The 21,513-nt window shown below is 45.9% G+C and overlaps 1 protein-coding gene across 1 annotated transcript; it reads right to left on the bottom strand.

Moving 5' to 3' along the window:
• Positions 1 to 1,484: 1,484 nt before the first annotated feature.
• BLVRA (biliverdin reductase A) lies at positions 1,485 to 8,140 on the bottom strand. The gene is made up of 6 exons (XM_060247723.1): positions 8,012 to 8,140; positions 7,050 to 7,169; positions 6,236 to 6,333; positions 5,587 to 5,694; positions 4,504 to 4,675; positions 1,485 to 1,830 (listed from the first exon to the last, which is right to left on the bottom strand). Exons 1-6 carry the CDS (start codon positions 8,128 to 8,130, stop codon positions 1,557 to 1,559), a joined length of 891 nt encoding a protein of 296 aa, XP_060103706.1. The 5' UTR covers positions 8,131 to 8,140; the 3' UTR covers positions 1,485 to 1,556.
• Between the last annotated feature and the right edge of the window lie 13,373 nt (positions 8,141 to 21,513).

Raw genomic sequence — 21,513 nt, 5'->3', positions numbered from 1 at the left:
CATGAGCATCAGTAACCATAGAATAGAAAGAATCTTCACGCACATATTATGATCATGTCAAATTTGCTCTTTGCAGGGTTTTAGCAATGAAAATGTGTTCAGGGACAAAAAGAGAAAAAAAAAGGCAGGAAAAACAATGAGAGGGAAAGAAGAGGTAAATGAACTGAAAACCACAGCAATCTATGCATGCTCCAGTTCTCAAATTAGCTTGAGAAAGTCTCATAATTAAGCCACGATTCAGGAGGAGCTGAATGTAGGGCAAAATGAATCCAGGGAACTATTGTCAACATAGAACGGTGGAAGAAATCTGCTCACCCCTAGCCAGTTGTGTGTTCCACAGGTTGATGTTCTTCATGCAACACTTGACCAGGGAACTGCGTAGGGAGCTGTTTCTCCAGTCCCTGTAACACTGGGCCAGATTTATCCATGTCACCCTCACCCCTCCAGGGGGCAGCCAATTAAACTGAGAAAGGAGTGGAGAAAGGACATGAATTATCTGACGCAGCATGACGAGAAGACAACTCAACCTTGAGCTATCTGTTTTCAGTGAAAGCCCTGTATATGGGTCACACAGGGTTTAAGCCGCCCCAGGAATGGGAGGCAGGCAGATCAAAAAAAGCACGTCCACACAGGCACATCTACCTGCCGTCTCCGTCCCGCCCCTGGCTTGCCAGGAGCTGGCTCAAAAAGGCACCACTTTCAAAGTGGTGCGTTTTTACTGGGCTGTCTCGGAGGCATCTCCCCAGCTGTCAGGAAGGCTGTGAAGCACCCAGAGAGTGCCCAGGGAGCTGCGGACAGGGGGGCATGAGTGCTCCAGATGCTCCCTGGGACACCCATGGCCTGTCCCTCTTTGAAGCACCATCAGGACGCTCCCAGGTGCTCTGTTTGCAGCTGGCTCACTTCTGGGGCGACCTGATGCCTCCCTGAGCTGGCTGGCTGTTGGCGGCCACACAATTCCGCTTTTAAACAAAGACACAAAAATTACTTTCAAGAAAAATTCCTACAACTAAGCAGGTCTACTCAAAATCCTACTTGAAAGCTACTCAACAGGCCTTACTCCACAGGAAACAATCTTAGGTCTTCCACTGCTAATGTCTTCAGTTGAGGATAACCTATAAAACTCGGGAGTCACTTTGGTTAGCGTTTAGATCAGCATTCACAGTAGATTTAGTAATGTTACAGATTAAATTACATTATATAATATAAAGGCCAGTAAAGGTTGTTTTAAGAAGAAGAGTTTGGATTTATACCTCACCCTTTACTCAGAATCTCAGAGTGGCTTACAAATCTCCTTCCCTTCCTCTCCCCACTCTCTTCCCTGTGAGGTAGGTGGGGCTGAGAGAGCTCTGAGAGAACTGTGACTGACCCAAGATCACCCAGCTGGCTTCACGCGGAAGAGTGGGGAATCAAACCCGGTTTTCCAGATTAGAGTCCACTGCTCTTAACCACTACGCCAAAACGTAGTAAGCTTCAACAGGCCTGAATTTGCTAGAAAACCCTTAATCTTTTTATGGAGTGTAAGGAGCAATAACTCTATGCAGCATGGTTCAAAGGTTTCAAGAGCAGATTTTGGATGTCCGCTCACAGTGAGCTTGAATTTCGTCGGCCAGGTCAAGGCATCGTAGAATCCGCTGCTTCTCCGCAACCAGTTCCTCTTTGGAAACCTGGCCCAAGAGTTTCTGGGCGAAGAGGATGAGGTCTTGCATGAAGAGGCCGACCGCTGCACGGGGGGCTTCAGGGAGGCTTTCCAAGCACCCGCTTTTGAAGCAGAAGTTGATCATCTTATCGCGTTTCATTCCCGGTCCCCTTTCTTCAATCCAAGTCAGAGGTCTACATTTAAAGAAAAGGAAAGATTTGAGGGGTGAAAAGATAATGAAACATGAAGCTCCAAAACACTCATTTAAAAGAACAGTTTTTAAGTAAGATGCCATGGTACCACAGAGATGGAAGATGGAGGATAAGTCTCTCAATGGTTACAAACCATAATGACTGAATGGAACCTTCATCTGAGCAAAACTTTCCAAAGATTCCCCCCTGCCAGGGCTTTCTTTGTAGCAGGAACTCCTTTGCATATTAGGCCACACCCCCTGATGTAGCCAATCCTCCAAGAGCTTACAGGGCTCTTAGTACAGGGCCTACTGTAAACGCCAGGAGGATTGACTACCTCAGTGGTGTGTGGCCTAATATGCAAAGGAGTTCCTGCTACAAAAAAAGCCCTGCATAAGGTAATATATATTATGGGAGGGAAGGCAAATCCCTCATATATAGGGTGATTTCCCCCTCTTTTAAATGGAACTGGAGTTTAATGGCACAACAAACACAAGAGCCAAAATAGAAATCCTGTGTGACAATCCAGCTGCCTTCCTGTCCCTTTGAGATTCCATACGAGCACAAAACCTTCAGCTTTCCCCCAAGTTCAAAATACTTCAGAGCAAGGCAATCCTCTTGGAAGCGTGAACGATGAATCCAGAAATGCTTTCTCCTCTGTCCCATCAAAGACACCCAAGCTGAGCTGGTCAAAATCCAAGACTCTGTCACTGTTGGGCATTTAAAACCAAGCTCAAATTCAAGAGAGGGCAGGCCAAACGCTCAGCTGGTGAACTCAACTGACGTCAATGGAATTCTGCCAGCAGGAAGCCTTGGCAGGGGACAATATAGCCCTGGAACTCTATGTACGGCACTTTTTACTCCAGGGCCAACGTTGCAGAACCGGTCATATCCCACATTTGCCAAATGCTAGGAGGATAGCCAAACACTGACATATTATTTGCAAAGATCTATGCATATAGGCTGTGCAAAGTCAGCAATGGCCAGCTTCCCTAGCAAGGGAACAAAGCCAGATGTGGTCCTGTGGGCAGCAGCACATTTCTCAAGACCTGCCCTGCAAAATCTTGTGCTGTGGATTGAAATGCTGTGGAATGAAGGGTAGTTTGGATGCCTGCTGCCATTACAGCTGATCTCCAGACTACAGAGATCAGTTCCCATGGAGAAAATGGTTGCTTTGCAGGGTGGAATCTATGATACTGTATCCTGCTGGTCCTTCTGTAGAGCCCCTCTAGTCCACCTCCCTGCAAGGAGGCCAGTCTTGGGAACCTGCTAACAGGGCCCTTTAGAATTTATTCCATAGAGGGAGGCAGTGCTCTGCTATCTTCCCCCACATAAGTTGCCACCAGATTGGGTATTCAAGTTCCAGGGCCCACTCCACTCTGTTCCCTCTAGGACAGGGGTGTCAAACTCATTTGTTATGAAGGTCAGATCTGACATAAATGAGATCTTGTTGGGCCAAGCCAAGTCGGGCCGGGCTTTGTGTGTACCTATTTAAGATTAGGCAGCAGAGACAGAAACTTTATAAAGGACACAGACAAACACAATTAAAGATTTTTTTAAAAACTTAAAACATGCTTAAAACATTAGCACTCATTGGTCTTAAAGATGCTTTCTTTGTATTTCTCTCATGGGATCAAGGGAACTAGGCAAAGGAAGCTCTGGCTCTTTCCTTCCTTCCCCAGGGGACCAGGAGAGGAAGAAGCCTCAGCCAATAGAAGAAAGAAAAGCTTGGCTCAGTAGCTCTGCTGTGTGATTGAGAGAGCCTGACAAAGCAAGCTCTCCCTCCCTCTTTCCTCCCCCAAGGGAGGAGCCTCAGTCGATGGAGAAAATAGAGACTTTGCTCTGTAGCTCCTGTGCGATCGAACAAGCCTGGCAAAGCAAGCTGTGATGCAGAAGGAAGCAAGAGAGAGGAAGAAGGAAGTAGATGACAGCCAGTTGCTCGGGGGCCTTATAGGAGTCCTCCAAGGGCCTGATTCGGCCCCCAGGCTGCATGTTTGACACCCCTGCCCTAGAAGGGTCAATGATTTCCAAATTAACAGGGAGATACTTGAGGTATTCACACACTCCCTTAGGAGCACTCTCTGATAAGGCGGAAAGGCAACTGGTCCCTTTTGCAAGCCACAGACACAAACACCAGAACAAAAATTCAAACAAGATCTACTCTAGGTACACAGGCATTCCACAACACATAGTGTAAAGAAAATAAAAAAAATCTTTTATAGCTAGCTAGATTACCTTGGCAACAAGCCCATCGTAGACAATTAAAAGTCCTAAGCTTTACCGGGCAACTCCTCCCCTGGGACTGTCCGGCAGAGTCTTCTGGGATTCAAAAATATTCACTCCAATGATCCTATGGCCCTGCCAACAACCCTTTGCAGAAGCAAGCAGGCAAGCCCCACAAGGAAGAAAAATCCCCACCTTTAACCATTGCAGAAGAGCCACTAAATTACCAGCCAAGGTCTAATGCTTTGCAGCTGGCTGTTATCACAGTAGGCTGTAAACAGAAGATCCTGCACAGACTTGGGCAGACAACCATAAGCCCTGGTGCTACACCCTCTCCTCCTCAAACCCCGTTCTCCCTAGGCTCCTCCTCCCCCCAAAAAAACTCCAGGTATTTCCCCGCCCAGAGCTGGCAACCCCATTGCTCAGCACGTTCTCAAACACGACGCTACCAACCTCTTGTTTGCTGTCTGAAACTGCACCGTCATCCTGGAGTAATTCTTCTCTTTCTGTTCTTCCCTCATGGCAGACGTGACAGCGAGGTCCCCAAAAAGGTCAACCAGCCAAGTCAGGCGAGCAATCCCGCTGAAAGCCGGAAACCCAGAACGGTCTTCATCCAACGGACCGCCTTTTAGGAGTGAGGAAGGGAGGAGTTAAGATTATGTGGCACGGATGTCTGTCAAAATATCTTTGGGTGACCAGATGAACTTCTATGTTCTGGTCCACTCAGGGCTTTTTCTGAGCAGGAACGCAATTCTGGCTGGCTTGGCACCAGGGAGTGTGGTCTAATATGCAAATGAGTTCCTGCTGGGTTTTTTCCCTATAAAAAAGCCCTGTGTGAAGCAATGGTGATGTCAGGGGGTAAGGCTTAATATGCAAATGAGTTCCTGCTGGGCTCTTCCTACGGAAAAAAGCCCTGGGTCCACTCACGCTGCAGAAGGAATCAATACAATGCTGGTGCCAGGATGGACTATACCATAGTTCCAAGTGATGCACAACCTCTTATTGTAACATGGTGGCATATCTGCTGGGTCTCTTAGAGCAAGAAGAGGAGAAGAATATAGGAATAAATAGCTTTAAAAGGAGATTAGAGAAATATGTGGAGGACAAGTCTATTAGTGGCTACTAGCCATGGGGACTGAGTCGAACCTCCACACCCAGAGGCACTAAACCTCTGAATCCCAGAGCCAGGAGGCAACACCAGGGGAAGGCCAAGGCCTCTGTGCCCCGTTGTTGGCCCTACAGAGGAACTGGTTGGCTGCTGCGTGAGACATGATGTTGGATTAGACGGGTCTACCCTACAAAGCAGCCATTTTCTCCAGGGGAACAGATCTCTAGTTTGGAGATTTGTAATTCCAGATCTCCAGGTCTGGCCTGGAACATGGCAACACTAGGAAGCAGGCCGAATGGAGGAACACCCAGATAATCAGGGACTAAGACTTATCCCTTCCAGGACAAAACAGATGAATGAATGACATCACTGGCCACCAACGCAATTGCTGATTCCTTCCACCAGGCAGAATCTCTTGAATGACTCACCTGTGAAGTGCAGTGTTCCCTTCACAAGCTCCTTCCCCTCCACCTCTTTCTTCAGCAGCTTGTACTCCTCTGTAAGGAGTTCAATATGCTCCACGTGGAGAACTTTACCTGTCGATTAGGAGGGGAAGAGCAGATGGTTAATTGTATCAGGATCATACAATTGTGCGTTTTATTTCTATTAGTTTGGTGTGGTGGTTAAGTGCACAAACTCTTATCTGGGAGAACCGGGGTTGATTCTCCACTCCTGCACTTGCAGCTGCTGGAATGGCCTTGGGTCAGCCATAACTCTCGCAGAGTTGTCCTTTAAAGGGCAGCTTCTGGGAGAGCTCTGTCAGCCCCACCCACCTCACAGGGTGTCTGTTGTGGGGCAGGAAGGTAAAGGAGATTGTGAGCTGCTCTGAGACTCAGAGATTCAAGGTTGAGGGTGGGATAAAAATTCAATGTCTTCTTATTATTTTTACTACATTATAAAATATATAATGAAATAATTATACAACTCACGGCCCAGTAGCTAACAGGCCACGGATCGGTACCGGTCCACAGCCTGGGAATTGGGAGACTTCTGCTTTAACCAACACAGCAGCAGAACCAGGGTACAAAACCCCCTTTTTAAAAGCCCCAACTATAGTTTTGGTTTTCCACAGATTACCTTTCTGATCCGCCATCGCCCAGAGCTGGTGCGCCGCCTTTGCAGACAATGCCATTGGGTATTCAACGAGGACATGTTTCCCAGCCTCTAGGAACGTCCTTGCAGAAGAGAATGGGATACATGTCACATTATTCCTTGCCCTTTTTTTAAAAAGTCTCCCAGCACTAAAGATGGGGGGGGATCCCAAATAATTCTTAGTAGCTTTTCAAAACTACAGTTCCTAGCATTCTGGGAGGACAGTCATCATAGTACGCCATTTTCGAACTGGTTTGTAAATCAGAATGCCTTTAGCTGAAAGTAGGGAGTGCTTCTCGGCACTAAGGACCACTTCACGTTGGATATTCTAGTGCTCAAGAAACATAAGCGACTGAGAAATATACAGAAACGTCGTCAGAGAAAGATCCAACTTCTGCTTCCATGTTTCTGGCAGCTCAAAAAAGGGACAATTTAAATGTGCCATAATAATTTCTGAGGGAGATGTGTATTTGCAGTCGGGTATCTCATTTTGTTCTGTTATTCAGAAGCAGTGTTTCGCATTAGGATCTGGATGGTTTGAATTTCCACTCATGCCACAGAAATTTGTTGGTGACCTCGGGCCAGTCACACACTCTTGGCCTAACCTACTGCACAGGGCTGTTGTGAGAATAAAATGGGCAAGATAAGAATGAAGTAAGCCACTTTGGGTCCCCGTAGTGGAGAACTGAAAGGTATAACGACATGAATAAAATAAAAATAAGGCAGTCTCTGGAATTTTGGAGACCAAATGAACACTCTGATGATGTTTTGCCGTGAGGAAAACTAAAAGGTGAGATACCTGATGCTCTCCTCATGGTTTCTGTTATCAGTGCTGACGACAGCAGCGTGGACCTCCTTGTTGTCGAGAGCTTCTGGTAAACTAATTTGATTGGCGTGCTGGATATTGCCTAGCGGTCTCCTAGATTTTAAAAAAGGAAATATGAATCCATACGTGCAGACTGAGAATTTTCAGTTCCACAGGGCAAGTACGCAAAGAAAGAAACGACAGACTGTGGACTGAAGAACAGAGCCGAAAGAGAAGAGCTGAGGACGAGCCTTCCATGTCTCCTTCCCCTGCACTGAGGGAAGTCTGTGTAACTTTTTGAGCATCTTCAACTGGGAGCAAAGTCTTTTCAACACAAGCCCGATTTGATTTAAGGAGGAGGAGAGAGCCAGAGCTTTTTTTGAGCAAAAACGCACAGGAATGCAGTTCCAATTGGCTTGCCATAGGGCCGGGGTGGCCAACGGTAGCTCTCCAGGTGATTTTTTTGCCTACAACTTCCATCAGCCCCAGCCAGCATGGCCAATGGCTGATGGGAGTTGTAGGCAAAAAACAACTGGAGAGCTACCATTGGCCACCCCTGCCACAGGGGGTGTGGCCTAATAGGCAAATGAGTCCCTGCTGGGCTTTTTCTACCAAAAAAAAAAGCCCTGGAGAGAGCAAAAGTTAGACTAGAACTCCAAAATCTGTTACCTACCGGACTACATCATACACATATCCAGGGCTTTCTCCCCGAGAGGAACATAGCAGAACGGAGTTCTGGAACCTCTCAAAAATGTTTAGAAGTTTACAAGAGGCACCCGTGTGTTTCTTTTTCATTCCCCTCTTGAGAGTTCTGGAACCTCTGCACAGAACTCCTCAGGGCGTGTTGAACATGGCAAAGCATTAATACCGGCCCTTGTATCAGCCAGCTGAACTAATGCTGGAAGGTTCTCAACTCGAAGACATTAAAAATACTTCTTGCATAAAGCCCATCTTACCTAGAGATGAAGCCCACGAGTTTAAGATGCTCTGCAGGACTGGAAGGCAAAGGATTCAGCAAGTCTCGGATTCGCACAGATCCGGCAATCCCCACTCCGACAACCACAGTCCCAAACATTGTCAAGTCTGTGTGCGCAAGGGGAGAAACAGCAGAGATGTCAGGAGCATGACTTTTTTTTTTTTGCCACGACTTTTACATTTTTCCAGAACGCACCCTCACGACCCAAAGGTAGAGCTCCACGCAAAGGTTTTCTGAGTACCCCCCCTTCCTTTCTCATTTCTTAGAAGCCTGCCTTATCCTGCTAAATGATATGGAGAACTCTGCCACATGGTGGGTACAGATATCCAGCCAGGAGGCAAAACAGCCACACGTGTGCATAATGGGATCAATCACCCCTCAAGGAAAGAGCTTTATTCATCTTCTGTAATATTCAATCTATTTCTGTAATCTGCGCCGGGGGCAAGGGGGGACCTCCTGTGCCTTTAATAGAGGCTTAATGTGTGGAAATAGGCAGTGGAAGCTTTTCGTGGTATGTAGGTAAATAAATATCCAAATGGCATATGACATCTCAATGGGAGAGGGCTGCCACCCTACTTGGACTTATCTTGTATTAATACCAACTGCCTAGGGATTCGATGGCCCTGGAGAGAGGATGACACCATATGATTTTGCCTATAGTAGCCGGCCCAAGGTTAACTCAGCCTTCCATTCCTCTGAGGTCGGTCAAATGAGGACCCAGCTTGATGGGGGGAAAGTGTAGATGACTGGGGAAGGCAAGGAAAAGAAAGGTCCCCTGTGCAAGCACCAGTCGTTTCCGACTCTGGGGTGACGCTGCTTTCACAACATTTTCACGGCAGACTTTTTACGGGGTGGTTTGCCATTGCCTTCCCCAGTCATCTACACTTCCCCCCCAGCAGGCTGGGTACTCATTTTACCGACCTCGGAAGGATGGAAGGCTGAGTCTACCTGAGCCGGCTACCTGAAAACCCAGCTTCCGCCGGGGATCGAACTCAGGTCGTGAGCAGAGCTTAGGACTGCAGTACTGCAGCTTTAACACTCCGCGCCACCCCATAAAAAAGTCTGCCATGAAAACATCGTGATGCAACATCACCCCAGAGTCGGAAATGACTACCTTTACCTTTTTATAATAGATGTAGTAGCACCGCTGTGATTTTATTGGATTGTTTTCTTGTTATGGTTTTAATATTGTGTACTAAAGTTGCCTTTGCTTATTTTATGTTGTTAGCCGCCTTGAGTCTTTGCAGAATGGGCGGGATACAAATCTAATGTAATAAATAAATAACTAAATAAATAACATCCCAGTAAGCCTTTATTAAAGGGACAGGGCTTTTTTCCCCTCATTTTGCCAGAAAATAGAGAGGGCGGGGGCAGGCAGTCCAAAGGGAACAAAAAGAATGAATGGAACAAAGAATGAGCTTGGAAAGGAGGAAATGAGGGGGGGAAGGGAGAGAAAAAAATATATATATAACCGTGCAGTCCTAAACAGAACTAAACCCTTCCAAGTCCACTGAACTCCGCTGTAAGTAGCATCTTTCACTGCTCTGTAAACAATTTGCTGCTTTCTCCGCCTTGCCTGTGTCCCAGCGATAAGGCCTGCGTGCTTCTGACTGTTTCAGATAAAAATGAGTGTCTCATAAGCGCCTAGTTGCTGGCCAGAAAGATTGACTGGGATGTCAAACAGGAGGACAGTTCTTGAGTGAAATTTGAACGAAACACCAGCGCTTCCAGGGAAGCACGTCTAATTTAGTTAAACAGCAATTTTGTGGTGTTTTTTTTTTAAAACTGTACCTTGTTATTCTTTTTCCAAATCCTGGATTGCTGCTCTGCCAATTGCTATAGTCCTCCTGTGGCAGTAATGCAAATGGGGAAATATCTCAGCTGAAGCATATTTTTTCACACTTAAGAATTACTTTTAACAAGACAAAGATGCAGGAAATATTGTTATCTTGGGGGCGGGGGGGAGAGAAAGCACATGAAATTTCCACCAAAGAAACATCAGATGTCCTTGTGAGTCAGAACAGTCGTGAAGAATTCATGTCCCGTATCCAAAGCAAAGGAGACTATAACCAACCCAGAAAAGTAACCAACTGTATTTTGGACCAACTGGAGGATTCCGAACCATTTTTAAAGGCAGCCCCACACAGAGCACATTACAGTAACCTCATTTGGGTGCGGTCAGAGCATAGTCAGTGTGACCCGATCATAGTTTTTGAGGAAGGTCCGCAGCTGGAAAACCAACTGGAGCTGATAAAAAGCGCTCCATGCCACAGAGAGACAGGAACCTCCCCAACTGTAAGCCAGGATCCAGTAGCACCCCCAAGCTACAAACCAGCTCCTTCCGGGGGAGTGCAATCCCATCCAGGACAGGCTGGCTCTGCCATCCAAATGACCAGCAGCACCTCAGTCTTGTCTGGATTGAGCTTTAGTTTACGGGCCCACATCCATCCCATTATGTTCTCCAGGCACTTAATCAGGACTTCCACAAACCCACCTAGTTTAGCTGTTGGTGACACCTTAGTCCAAACCCCTGTTGACTTCTCTCAGCAGTTTCACGTATGTTAAATAGCCTGGGGGAGAAGACGGAACCTTGTGGGACCCCACAAGATAAAGGCCACCAGGCTGGGGAGCAGTTCCCTAGCACCACCTTCTGGAATTTGTCAAGTAAGAGTAGAACAACCCAATCATGGCGCCCCCCTACTCCCAGCCCAGCTAGCCTCTTCAGGACACCATGGCTGATGGTATCGAAAACCACTGAGATATCCAAGAAAAAAAAAAAACAGGGACTTGCTCCCCCATCACTCTCAGCAAAAATCATTAGGCAGGGTGACTAAGGCCATTTCCATTCCAAAGCCAGATCCGATTCCAGGATTCAGATGGGTCTAGGCAGGGGTTGTTTTGTAGAAAAACAGGTGGCAAAGCTCAATAGCATAACTCATTAGCATATGCTGTGCTCCCCAACCAGAAGCAACCCAATGCAAGAAAGGAGAGCCCTGGGTGAGTGAAGCCTGATTGAGCTGGCTAGAGATCCAGCCAGCCCAAGCAAGTCTCTCTTACCTGGGGCTCTCTTGGGCTGCCCCCCCCCCACAGTCAAAAGGCCAGCAAGCCGCCCAAAATCACATAAGAAGTGGAGAAAGGGTGGTGTGGGCTTCTCCGGGGGTTAATGAGGGTTGCTGGGGGTGTGGCAAAGCTCCTGGTGACTAGCTGGCTGCCCACTCTCCTAATCCAGGGATTGTTATGCAGCTGCACCTACTATTCAATGGACACGGTAGGTGGTGAGGAAGAGGGGGAACGCTTAGAAACGTTCAGGAGCTGCATTTTGAGCTCCTGCTGAATCTGTGGTCTGGGTCTAGGTAATAGTTAGTATTATCTGGCGACTGGAGGTGTCAGAAACTGACTATGTGAGCCAACCCCATGACTTGAGGGCTTGGGAAGAAGACCCCAATGCAAACAGCGCTATTGAGAACAGTGGGACTTCTTTCTGCATAAACATGTACTGTATATAATCAGGTTACGTTTAGCTGTGAAGACAGCGGAACAGGACATAAGGCTAGGTTGTTGGAAATTGACTCTGTTACAATTTAAAGTCCTTCCCACCCCACACAGTCCAGTACTGCTGAAGTCAACAAAAGAAAATATGCAGTCAGGCAGAGGATAATACAGGTGTTGTTGTTCAGTCGCACAGTCGAGTCCGACTCTTTGCGACCCCATGGACAAAGTCATGCCAGGCCTTCCTGTCTTCCACCATCCTCCGAAGTCTGCCCAAATTCGTGTTTGTTACATCACTAATACAGTTTATACAGGTATGGACATATTAAAGGTATCCTGGGTCATTGCTCCTCTTAACCACTGGCTAAAGCAGCCCTGCCTGTGGGCCCTTCTGGAGTTCCTCTCAGAAGCAGTCAGGAAATTTGCTACTTATAGCCTGCATTTAGGGGTTTAAACAAAAAAATCAAATTAGGACAGTGAAGGGGGTGTTGCATTGTTGCATTTTTGTGTCTGAAGGCTGGGAGAGAGGGGAATTAGGGATGTAGACACTGCCAGTTGGAGGCAGTTTCCAAAAACTGTTGCAGCATATCCTTCCTCTCTTTTTTAACTGAAAACTATAGCTCCTTCTTGCTGGAATTGTGTAAGGCCAATGGTTGCACGGCTTAAAATAAGTTCACAGGGAATCCAAAGACAATTGCTTTGAACTATAGCAGTCACCAGAGGGAGCCCTTAGTATCTCCAATGCCTACACAGGCAGATATGCATTTTTTTCTGGGTTTTATTCTGAGATTTGGCTTTGGGCTAAGGTGGCTACCTGCAAGCTTTGTTAATTTAGGCATTACTTGCCTCATGGCACCCCCCCCCACCACCACATACATGTCAGTTTATATGAATCACAATGAAGGAATTTCTTTACTAACCTTTCACATTACAACAGAGAAGGAGTGGCCAAACTTGCTTAACGTGGGAGCCACAGAGAATAAATGTCAGATGCCTGAGAGAGGCAAGGAAGGAAGGGAGACAGACAGGCAAACAGATGGGGGAGAGAGGAGGGAGTGGTGGAAAGAAAGCAACTTTAAATGCATTCTCCAAGCTGCCAGCTGGCTTGGCGAAGTGGCGATTTAAAGAGAGAAATACCTTCTCCAAGCTGGCTGACAGGGCAATGGGGGCTTCAAGAGCCACACAATATGTGTGAAAGAATCACATACGGCTCCCAAGCCGTAGTTTGGCCACCCCTACAATAGAGTCTAGTCAAATTCTTCAGGGATGGGGTGTATAATACTCAGGGGGGTATAGAGGTTATAGTGGAGGGAAGCCAGTATGGTATAGACCAGTATTCGGATCTCAGAAGCTAAGTGGGGCTGGTTCCTTGGAAGGGAGACCACACCAAGGAAGACTCTGCAGGGGAAGGCAATGGCCAATTACCTCTGTGTCTTTTCACTTGCCTTGAAAGTCCCTTGCTGGGATCAACATAAACGCACGCACGCACACACACACACACACACACACACACGTAGGCTAGGTTCTGGGAGGCCAGAGTCCAATCCATGCTCAATCATGGAGCTCATTGCGTGAGCTTCGGCCAGTCTTTCTCAGGTTAACGTACATCACAGGGTTATTGAGAGAGGAAAAGAGGGAAGGAAAAGCCATATACTATGCCTTCAGTTCTTGGCAAGAAGAGAAAAATACAGATGCAACATGTAGAAGAAGACTGCAGATTTATATCCCGCCCTTCTCTCTGAATCAGAGACTCAGAGCCGCTTACAATCTCCTATATCTTCTCCCCTCACAAGACACTCTGTGAGGTGGGTGGGGCAGAGAGGGCTCTCACAGCAGCTGCCCTTTCAAGGACAACTCCTGCGATAGCTATGGCTAATCCAAGGCCATTCCAGCAGGCGCAAGTGGAGGAGTGGGGAATCAAACCCGGTTCTCCCAGATAAGAGTCCGCACACTTAACCACTACACCAAACTGGCTCTCTAGCATCTATCAGGGGTCCCCAATCTTCTGGCACATGGGGGCTGCATTAGAGTGCCCAATGCATAAAGAGGGCCACATCTTAAATCAAAATATAACAAAAATTATTAACCTATTTACTTACATCAAAAGTAAACATTCAGAGGTCAATGAAGAAATGTTAACTTGAACACAATCCATTTTGGAGCAATATTTCACTGTGAAATCCTTTTATCTAGCTACCCATGGTAACCTAGTCAATGTGATTTTTGTGGCTGTTTTCTGTTAGTCAAGGCATTAATGTCCAAGTTAAGGTTTGTGAGAAGACACTATTAAAATGTCACATAAACGTTCATCTGCAAGTCTTGACCAGTACTTGGATTTCACAGTTCTCATCTTGGAAAATGTTTTTTTCACAGATGTATGTGGTACCAGAGGCTGTGAACATTCCTTCAACAAATTTCTTTAGGTTGATAAATATATCAGGTGGACCAGAATAGAAACCTAACAGACTATTTTCTTTGTAAATGTCTCTGATGTGATCACTGGATTGCAAATCAATTAGTTCCAACTGGGGAAAAAAATCACTTGCATTTTCTGGTGTTACTTCAAATGGATTCTAAAACATTCTTATTTCCTTTCCACATGCTTGTGGCAATCAGTGAATCTGTTCTGGAATTCCACCTGCAGTACGTTTAGTTAGTGCTTTGGTGTGTCTTTCAACACTGAAATGTAAATTCCTGTCCTTTTCAAATTTTAGTCCATTGCAGCAGGAGAAGTTTGAGAAGTTACCTTCACTAACCTGCTTCACAAAAATGTTTAGTTTTGAAGAAGACGACTGCAGATTTATACCCCGCTTGCAATCTCCTATATCTTCTCCCCCCACAACAGACCCCCCCCTGTGAGGTGGGTGGGGCTGAGAGGGCTCTCACAGCAGCTGCCCTTTTAAGGACAACTCTTGTGATAGCTAGCTATGGCTAACCCAAGCAGCTGCAAGTGGAGGAGTGAAGAATCAAACCTGGTTCTCCAAGCACTTGACCACTACACCAAACTGTAATGTAATGTAATGTAAAATTTTATTTATATCCCGCCCTCCCCCGCCGAAGCAGGCTCAGGGCGGCTAACAACACTTCAAGTAAACAATACAGTAATAAAAACATTAAATTCACATTTAAATTCACATTAAAATCAGTCAATATTAAAATCAGCCAAACTGGCTCTCTTAGAGTGCCCAATGCCTCAACATTTGCTTCAACAGCTTTCTTTCAATTCAGAATACATGCCACACACACTGTCAAAAAGTCCTAGTCCAGTTCCTGGGCCAAAACTCCTCATTTAAGAGCCACAGAACACAAGATTACAAAACCCTGGTGTGTGTGACTCCTCACACAGCAGACTAGTTAGTCTGCCACTGGCTCTTTATCCCAACACTTAGAAGCCAAAGGGCAAGCTTACAACCTTCCCGGGACTAAATAAGGTCAGACCTGTAAAGCAAGCTTGCAGAACGAGTTTCTCACAAAAGCAAATTATTTAGCTAGGTTGTCAGTCAGTCTAGGCTCTGGATTTATACCAATGTAAGCCAAAGGCAAATATATTTCAAGAATATTTCAAAAAGGAACAAACACTGTGAGGATAAAACAATAAAGCTAGAAATTCACATGCTAACTAAAACAGTAATACATTGGTTCCAAATATCAGACATTACCATTCTCAGCAGGAAGTTCCAAAAACCCAAAGCGGCTCTCTCTCTCCAGAATCATCATACCCAGGAGCTGTCTGGTCTCACAAGCCACATTCAAGATGGCCACTGTGAGCCAAATGATGGCAGGATCTCAGACAGTCAGCATCAAGCTAGAGAACAGACTAGAGACCTACTCCTTATGGGTAAGGGACTCTTATGGTCACAGGCCTTAAAAAGACCGAGAGACCCTAGGTGATGTTCTATAGCCAATTCCTTTGGTCAATAGTGAAGCAGATGACCTAAGCAATGGTCTCACCAAGGGGAGAAGAAACGAAACTATCTGCACTGCAGCTAAGCTTCCCTGCTAAGAGAGCACTCCTTCCCCAAGGGGCCACTCACCGGCAATGCACTCGAAGACTCCTAGCTGGTGTGGGTGGTGGAAGACTGGAGAGGCAGAAGCAAGAAATTAGAGTAATCAGCTCTTCCTGAAGAAGGAAAACTGGTTTGCCTGCAGCAGCTACCTTACCAACAATCTTGGGAGCCACTTGGAGGAGCCTTGATGGGTGGGGCCTCTAGAAATGTTCAGTATGCAAAACACTTTGTATCTTTTTTTTTTTTTGCAAAAATAGCAGCCCTTTTGCTGTCCTTTTCCCGCCATTTTTGCAAAAGCAGGCCAGAAATCTCCTGTACCACTTCACACAGCTGCTTTCTTTTCCTAACACACATATGCAGCCTTCAACATGGTGATGCATGGAGAGGGGCAGCGAGAAAGCTGAGCGGTACAGGCACCTGAGCTGTGCTAGCTTGCAAAGCGTGCCAAAATGGCCAAAACGCTGGAGGAGAAGACCAAGAGAGGGCTGACAGAAGAAACCAGGGAGACCAGAAAAAACAACACTGACGTTGTGGGTTTTGCAAGAAAGGCACAGGAAGAACCGGTGTAGATGGTGCCTATTAAGGAAAATGCCTGGAGGGTGATAGTAGCAAACAAACAAGGTTGGCGGGCTGCAAAGAAAGAGCTTGGGGGCCTCATGCGGCCTGTGGGCTGCCGGTTGGGGACCCCTCGATCTGATTAGGGAACGCGCCCCCAAATTCATCAGCGTCTGTATCTGGTAACTAGAAATGCAGACATGAGGGAACACTGTTCCTTAGTAACTTTATTATTGTATAATTCTGCTGCATGTGATATTTCAAAGAACAAACAAAGCACTCTTGATGACAAAGAAATACCGTCCCTTTCACATACAGTAAAACCCATTCAGAAAATCTGCAAATGCACCAAGGGAGAAATGGGGATTCATTCACTCCTATAGACAACTTGAGTTGTATGGCCCCTCTCTCCTGAACTGCCACCTCCAAGCCACGAGTTGACAGCTCTTCTGTGGTACAATATGGGAAAAAAGCATGAGCTGGGAACTGAATTAAAATCTGACCAATGCTCCCTCTAAACTGTGGAGCCTTGTGAGCAAAAATTCTACTTTGTAAGCTGCTAGCATGAAAGTTGTGAGCTACTGCATCAATTAGTTTGCTCTGGGGACATGTCTCCTGAGCGAAGACCAAAAAGGTGTGAGTTGGAGGCTAAAAAACCTGTGAGCTAGCTCACACTAACTCAGCTTAGAGGGAACATTGAATCTGACATGCCCGTTCCATAACCTCCCTGATACTGGAAAACAGCAATGCAAATTTCAAAATAATCCAAAATAGAAATCTGCTCCTGGGTAGAATCACGCAAGGTTAGAAGCCAGAAAGCATTCATTACACGCTAACCCAGAGGCTGAAGCAAAGGACTTCTGCTTAATTCGATCAATAATGGAAATGCAGAAAACACACACAGCTGCCCGCTAGACCTCACTGCCCCATGGCATCCCCTAATTTGTCTGCATCTCCTGCCTATGGCCTCCCCTGCCCACTTGTAAGAGCCAAAATTATTTGCCCAGAAGAATTGAGACAAAGTCGAAGTGAAGTTTTCAGCTCTTTTACTAGTAAATAAGGGAACTCTGCATGGGCAGGAGCTCGCTGTGCCACTGGTTACATGGATTTTTAAAAGCAATCATACAGTCACAATTTTCAAGACCCTACCCCCAACTGGTTCATCATTTCGTACCGGTTCCCTCATAGGCTTAAGACACTGCGGCTTACAATCTTACGCCTACCATTCCTCCCCCCGTCTACATACACCCCATATTCCCTTACCCCCTCCCTCACCTTTCATCCTATGACCCGTGTTCTCTAAATCTTGACTGTCTAAAATTATTTCTTCATGTGATGATTAATAACTTTGCTTTTAATCTTCCCCAGGCTGCAGAAAGCCGTTCAGTTCCTCGTTTTCACTGTACCATAGGTTTCTATTTAAACAATATTCTTGTCAGCTGCTTTGCAGTTCAGCCAGGAGTTTCCTCTTGTGTCTAGACACAAGCTTAAAAAATATATTGTTGGCAAAATCATCTTCCCTATTTCGATATATTGACAAAATATATTTCTCCAAGCTCAGGCAAAATAGCTTTATTAGCTGAAAACCCCTTTTTAATCAAAAATCTCTTTCTTACTCTACACAACGACCAACCCCACAACCCCCAAACCTTGGCTACCCCTTTACATAAATCCGTACTTCCTTCTCCCAGGTGCCTGCTTTCTCCGGTTCTCTGCTCAGGTTCCAGGTTCTCAGCCCATGTTTTCAGGCCCTCTGCAGGGTCCCCCTTGCTCCTTTGCTTCACTGTACCCTGCTTAGCCTCCTGCTCCCTTTGCCTCGCCAGCAACCACGCCTCTGCCCTTTGCTTCCTGCCAAAAACTCAGATGTCTTCCAAAGAGATATGCAAAGCATTTTCCCCTGCCCAGCCAAACCATGATGGACTGGGGATGGGTCGGGAAAGATTCCAGAGAGGCTGCACTGTTTGTCAGCATCCTCATGTTGACATCTTTGCCCCTGAGCAGTTTGGATGTTTGTTAATAGCCTAAGCTGTTGCTGCAAGTCAGCCAATAAAAGGAAGGCATGTGAGAGCCGGTCATACAAATAAATGACAGAATGCGAACATTACCGGGGGGGGGGGGGGCAATGCACACACAAAATAGTATTGCTAGAACTCCACGGATTATGGACTGAATGCGTTTCGCAAAATGAAAAAGCCCCACATCAAGCTATGTTTCCTTCCCATTTGGATAGCAGGAGCTCAGCATGCCATGGGTTACGTGGATTTTTATAAGGAATCATACAGCCAGTGGCGGACTGGCCAAAGTGTCAGCTTGCCCAACGGCAAGTGGGCTCCCTTAAACATTAGACAATGTGTTAAAAATGTTAATGTCCTTTTAGTAGCTTGAGAATATAATAGAAGTTTCAATATTAGTACTGTAATGCAACGAAAATTTATGTTGTATTTAGGGTTGCCAGCCTCCAGGTGGGGCCTGGGGATCTCCCGCTTTTACAACTGATCTCCAGCTGACAATCAGCTCCCCTGAAGAAAATGCAATCTGTATTTGCATTTAATATCTACTGCATACTGCCAGTAAAATGTACAATATATTTCCACTGTAATTACATACACACACACATTTATTTCACAAAAGTTTAAATTGTACCTTTTTTCCGCTTGAGAATTTGTTGAAAATTTCATTTATTTCTTATAAAAATTAAACGATAGCCTTATACTTGTAGGTGGGCCCCCTTTGTTTCCTGGCAACCAATATTTTTAGACCCAGTCCGCCACTGCATACGGTCACAAATTTTCAAGACCCTACCCCTGATCAGTTCCCTCAAAGGCTTAAGGTACTGCGGCTTGCAATCTTTTCATTACACCTACCATTCCCCCCACCACCACATACGCCCCATGTTCCCTTCTCCCTCACCTTTCATCTGATGACCCATGTTCACTAAATCTTGGCTCTGTCTCTCGAAAATGCTTTCTTCATATGCTGATTGATAACTTTGCTTTCACGTTTCACCGTACGCTGCAAAAAGCTGTTTAGTTCCTCTTTTTCACCATTTGTCGGCATCCTAATGTTGCCATCTTTGCACCCAGTGGCTTGGATGTTGGTTAATCGCCTGAGCTGTTGCTGCAAGCCAGCCAATAAAAGGAAGGCGTGTGAGAGCCAGCCATGCAAAGAAGTGACAGAATGCAAATATGACATGGGAGGGAAATGCACACACAAAACGGTATTGCTAAAACTCCATGGATTATGAACGGAATGCATTTCGCAAAATGAAGAAGCCCCACAGCAACCTGTTTCCTTCCAATTTGGACAGAAAGGCCTACTACAGAATGACCTAGGCGACTATACGACACAAACCCGCCTTTAATTGTTCCCATTTATGGACCTTGCACACTGTGCATTTCTGATCCCTGCTTCCCAGCGTGCAAAACACAATTATGCGGATTTAATATATACCATCTGTTCACGCAGCGGGTGTGTGGATGGATGTTTCCCCCCTGGTTCTGAAGTGGCAGAGTCCTCCGAGACAGATCATTTTGTAACAAGCAACTGGCATGGCTTGCCTTTAGTCAGTCACACAAATTACATTCCCCAACGCAGTTGCTTCACAGACAGCTGAAAGTTATATGTCCTCCCAACAGGAGCACCAACACGTATCTGGATGGCGCCAGTCAGCGGCGAAGTCGGGTGCTCGCTCAGGGCAGCAAAGCTGGCATTGAGTCAACCACCACAATGGTGCATCCGCTCTCAGTCCACACAACGCATTCCAAAGAAGCCAATTGTTGTGTGAAAGAACAGCTGGCCCTACCTTCTTCCAACTGAGGAGGCCCACCGAGAGTGGCCCATCTTTGCATCTTGTCCCCTGAGTTCTAGGTCATGTGCTTTTCTAAGACTCATTGGAATAAAAAAATATAGAAAACAATGCAATTGGACAGCAGAAGACATTCAATGAATAACGCAGTAGAGGATTAGGATTGCAACATGAGAAAACAATCCCAGAAAACCTGTCTAAAGCATGATTTTATTCATTTATTTATTTGGTTTGATTTATATCCCACCTTCCCTGCCGAAGCAGGCTCAGGGCGGCTCACAGTATAAAACCACAACAAACAATTAAAATCCATTTTTGTTGTTGTTCAGTCGCACAGTCGAGTCCGACTCTTTGCAACCCCATGGACAAAGTCACGCCAGGCCCTCCTGTCTTCCACCATCCTCCAAAGTCTGTTCAACTTCGTGTTTGTTACATCAGTAACACGGTCCAGCCATCTCATCTTTTGCTGTCCCCTTCTTCTTTTGCCTTCTATCTTTCCTAGCATTAGGATCTTCTCCAGGGAGTGCTCCCTTCTCATTTGGTGGCCAAAATATTTCAGCTTCAGCTTCAGCATCTGACCTTCCAGTGAACAGTCTGGGTTGATCTCCCTTAGGACTGACTGATTTGATCTTCTTGCAGTCCAAGGAACTCTCAAGATTCTTCTCCAGCACCACAGCTCAAAAGCATCTATTCTTCTGCACTCGATCTTCCTTATGGTCCAGCTCTCACAGCCATACATTACTACTGGGAACACCATTGCTTTGACTATACGGACTTTTGTTGGCAGGATGATGTCTCCACTTTTTATTATACTGCCCAGGTTCGCCATAGCTGTCCTCCCAAGGAGCAAACGTGTTTTAATTTCATGGCTACAGTCACCATCTGCAGTGATCTTGGATCCCAGAAATGTGAAGTCTGTCACTACTTTCATGTCTTCTTCTATTTGCCAAGGTGTGATGGGGCCAGATGCCATGATCTTAGTTTTTTTGATGTTGAGTTTCAAGCCTACTTTTGTGCTCTCCTCTTTCACCCTCAACAAGAGGTTCTTTAGGTTCTCCTCACTTTCTGCCATTAGAGTAGTGTCATCTGCATATCTGAGGTTGTTAATGTTTTTCCTGGCAATCTTAATTCTGGCTTGTGTTTCATCCAGGCCAGCATTCCGCATGATGTACTCTGGATATAAATTAAATAAGCAGAGTGACAATACACATCCTTGTTGAACTCCTTTTCCTATTCTAAACCAATCAGTTGTTCCATATCCCATTCTGTTGCTTCTTGACCCTTATACAGGTTTCTCAGAAGACATGTGAGGTGGTCTGGTACTCCCATCTCTTTAAGGACTTGCCACAGTTTGTTGTGATCCACACAATCAAAGGCTTTAGCATAGTCAATGAAGCAGAAATAGATGTTTTTCTGATACTCCCGTGCTTTCTCCATAATCTATTGAATGTTGGCAATTTGGTCTCTAGTTCCTCAACCTCTCCAAAACCCAGCTTGAACTGGTAGTTCCCGATTTACATACTGCTGAAGCCTAGCTTGTAGGATCTTTAACATGACCTTGGTGGCATGTGAAATGAGTGCAATGGTGCGATAGTTTGAACATTCCTTGGCATTAGCCTTCTTTGG

Source organism: Heteronotia binoei, chromosome 10, assembly GCF_032191835.1.
Source record: "Heteronotia binoei isolate CCM8104 ecotype False Entrance Well chromosome 10, APGP_CSIRO_Hbin_v1, whole genome shotgun sequence".
NCBI classification, from domain to species: domain Eukaryota; kingdom Metazoa; phylum Chordata; class Lepidosauria; order Squamata; family Gekkonidae; genus Heteronotia; species Heteronotia binoei.
The sequence above is the reverse complement of the archived record's forward strand: the minus strand, read 5'-3'. Positions and strand labels throughout refer to the sequence as shown.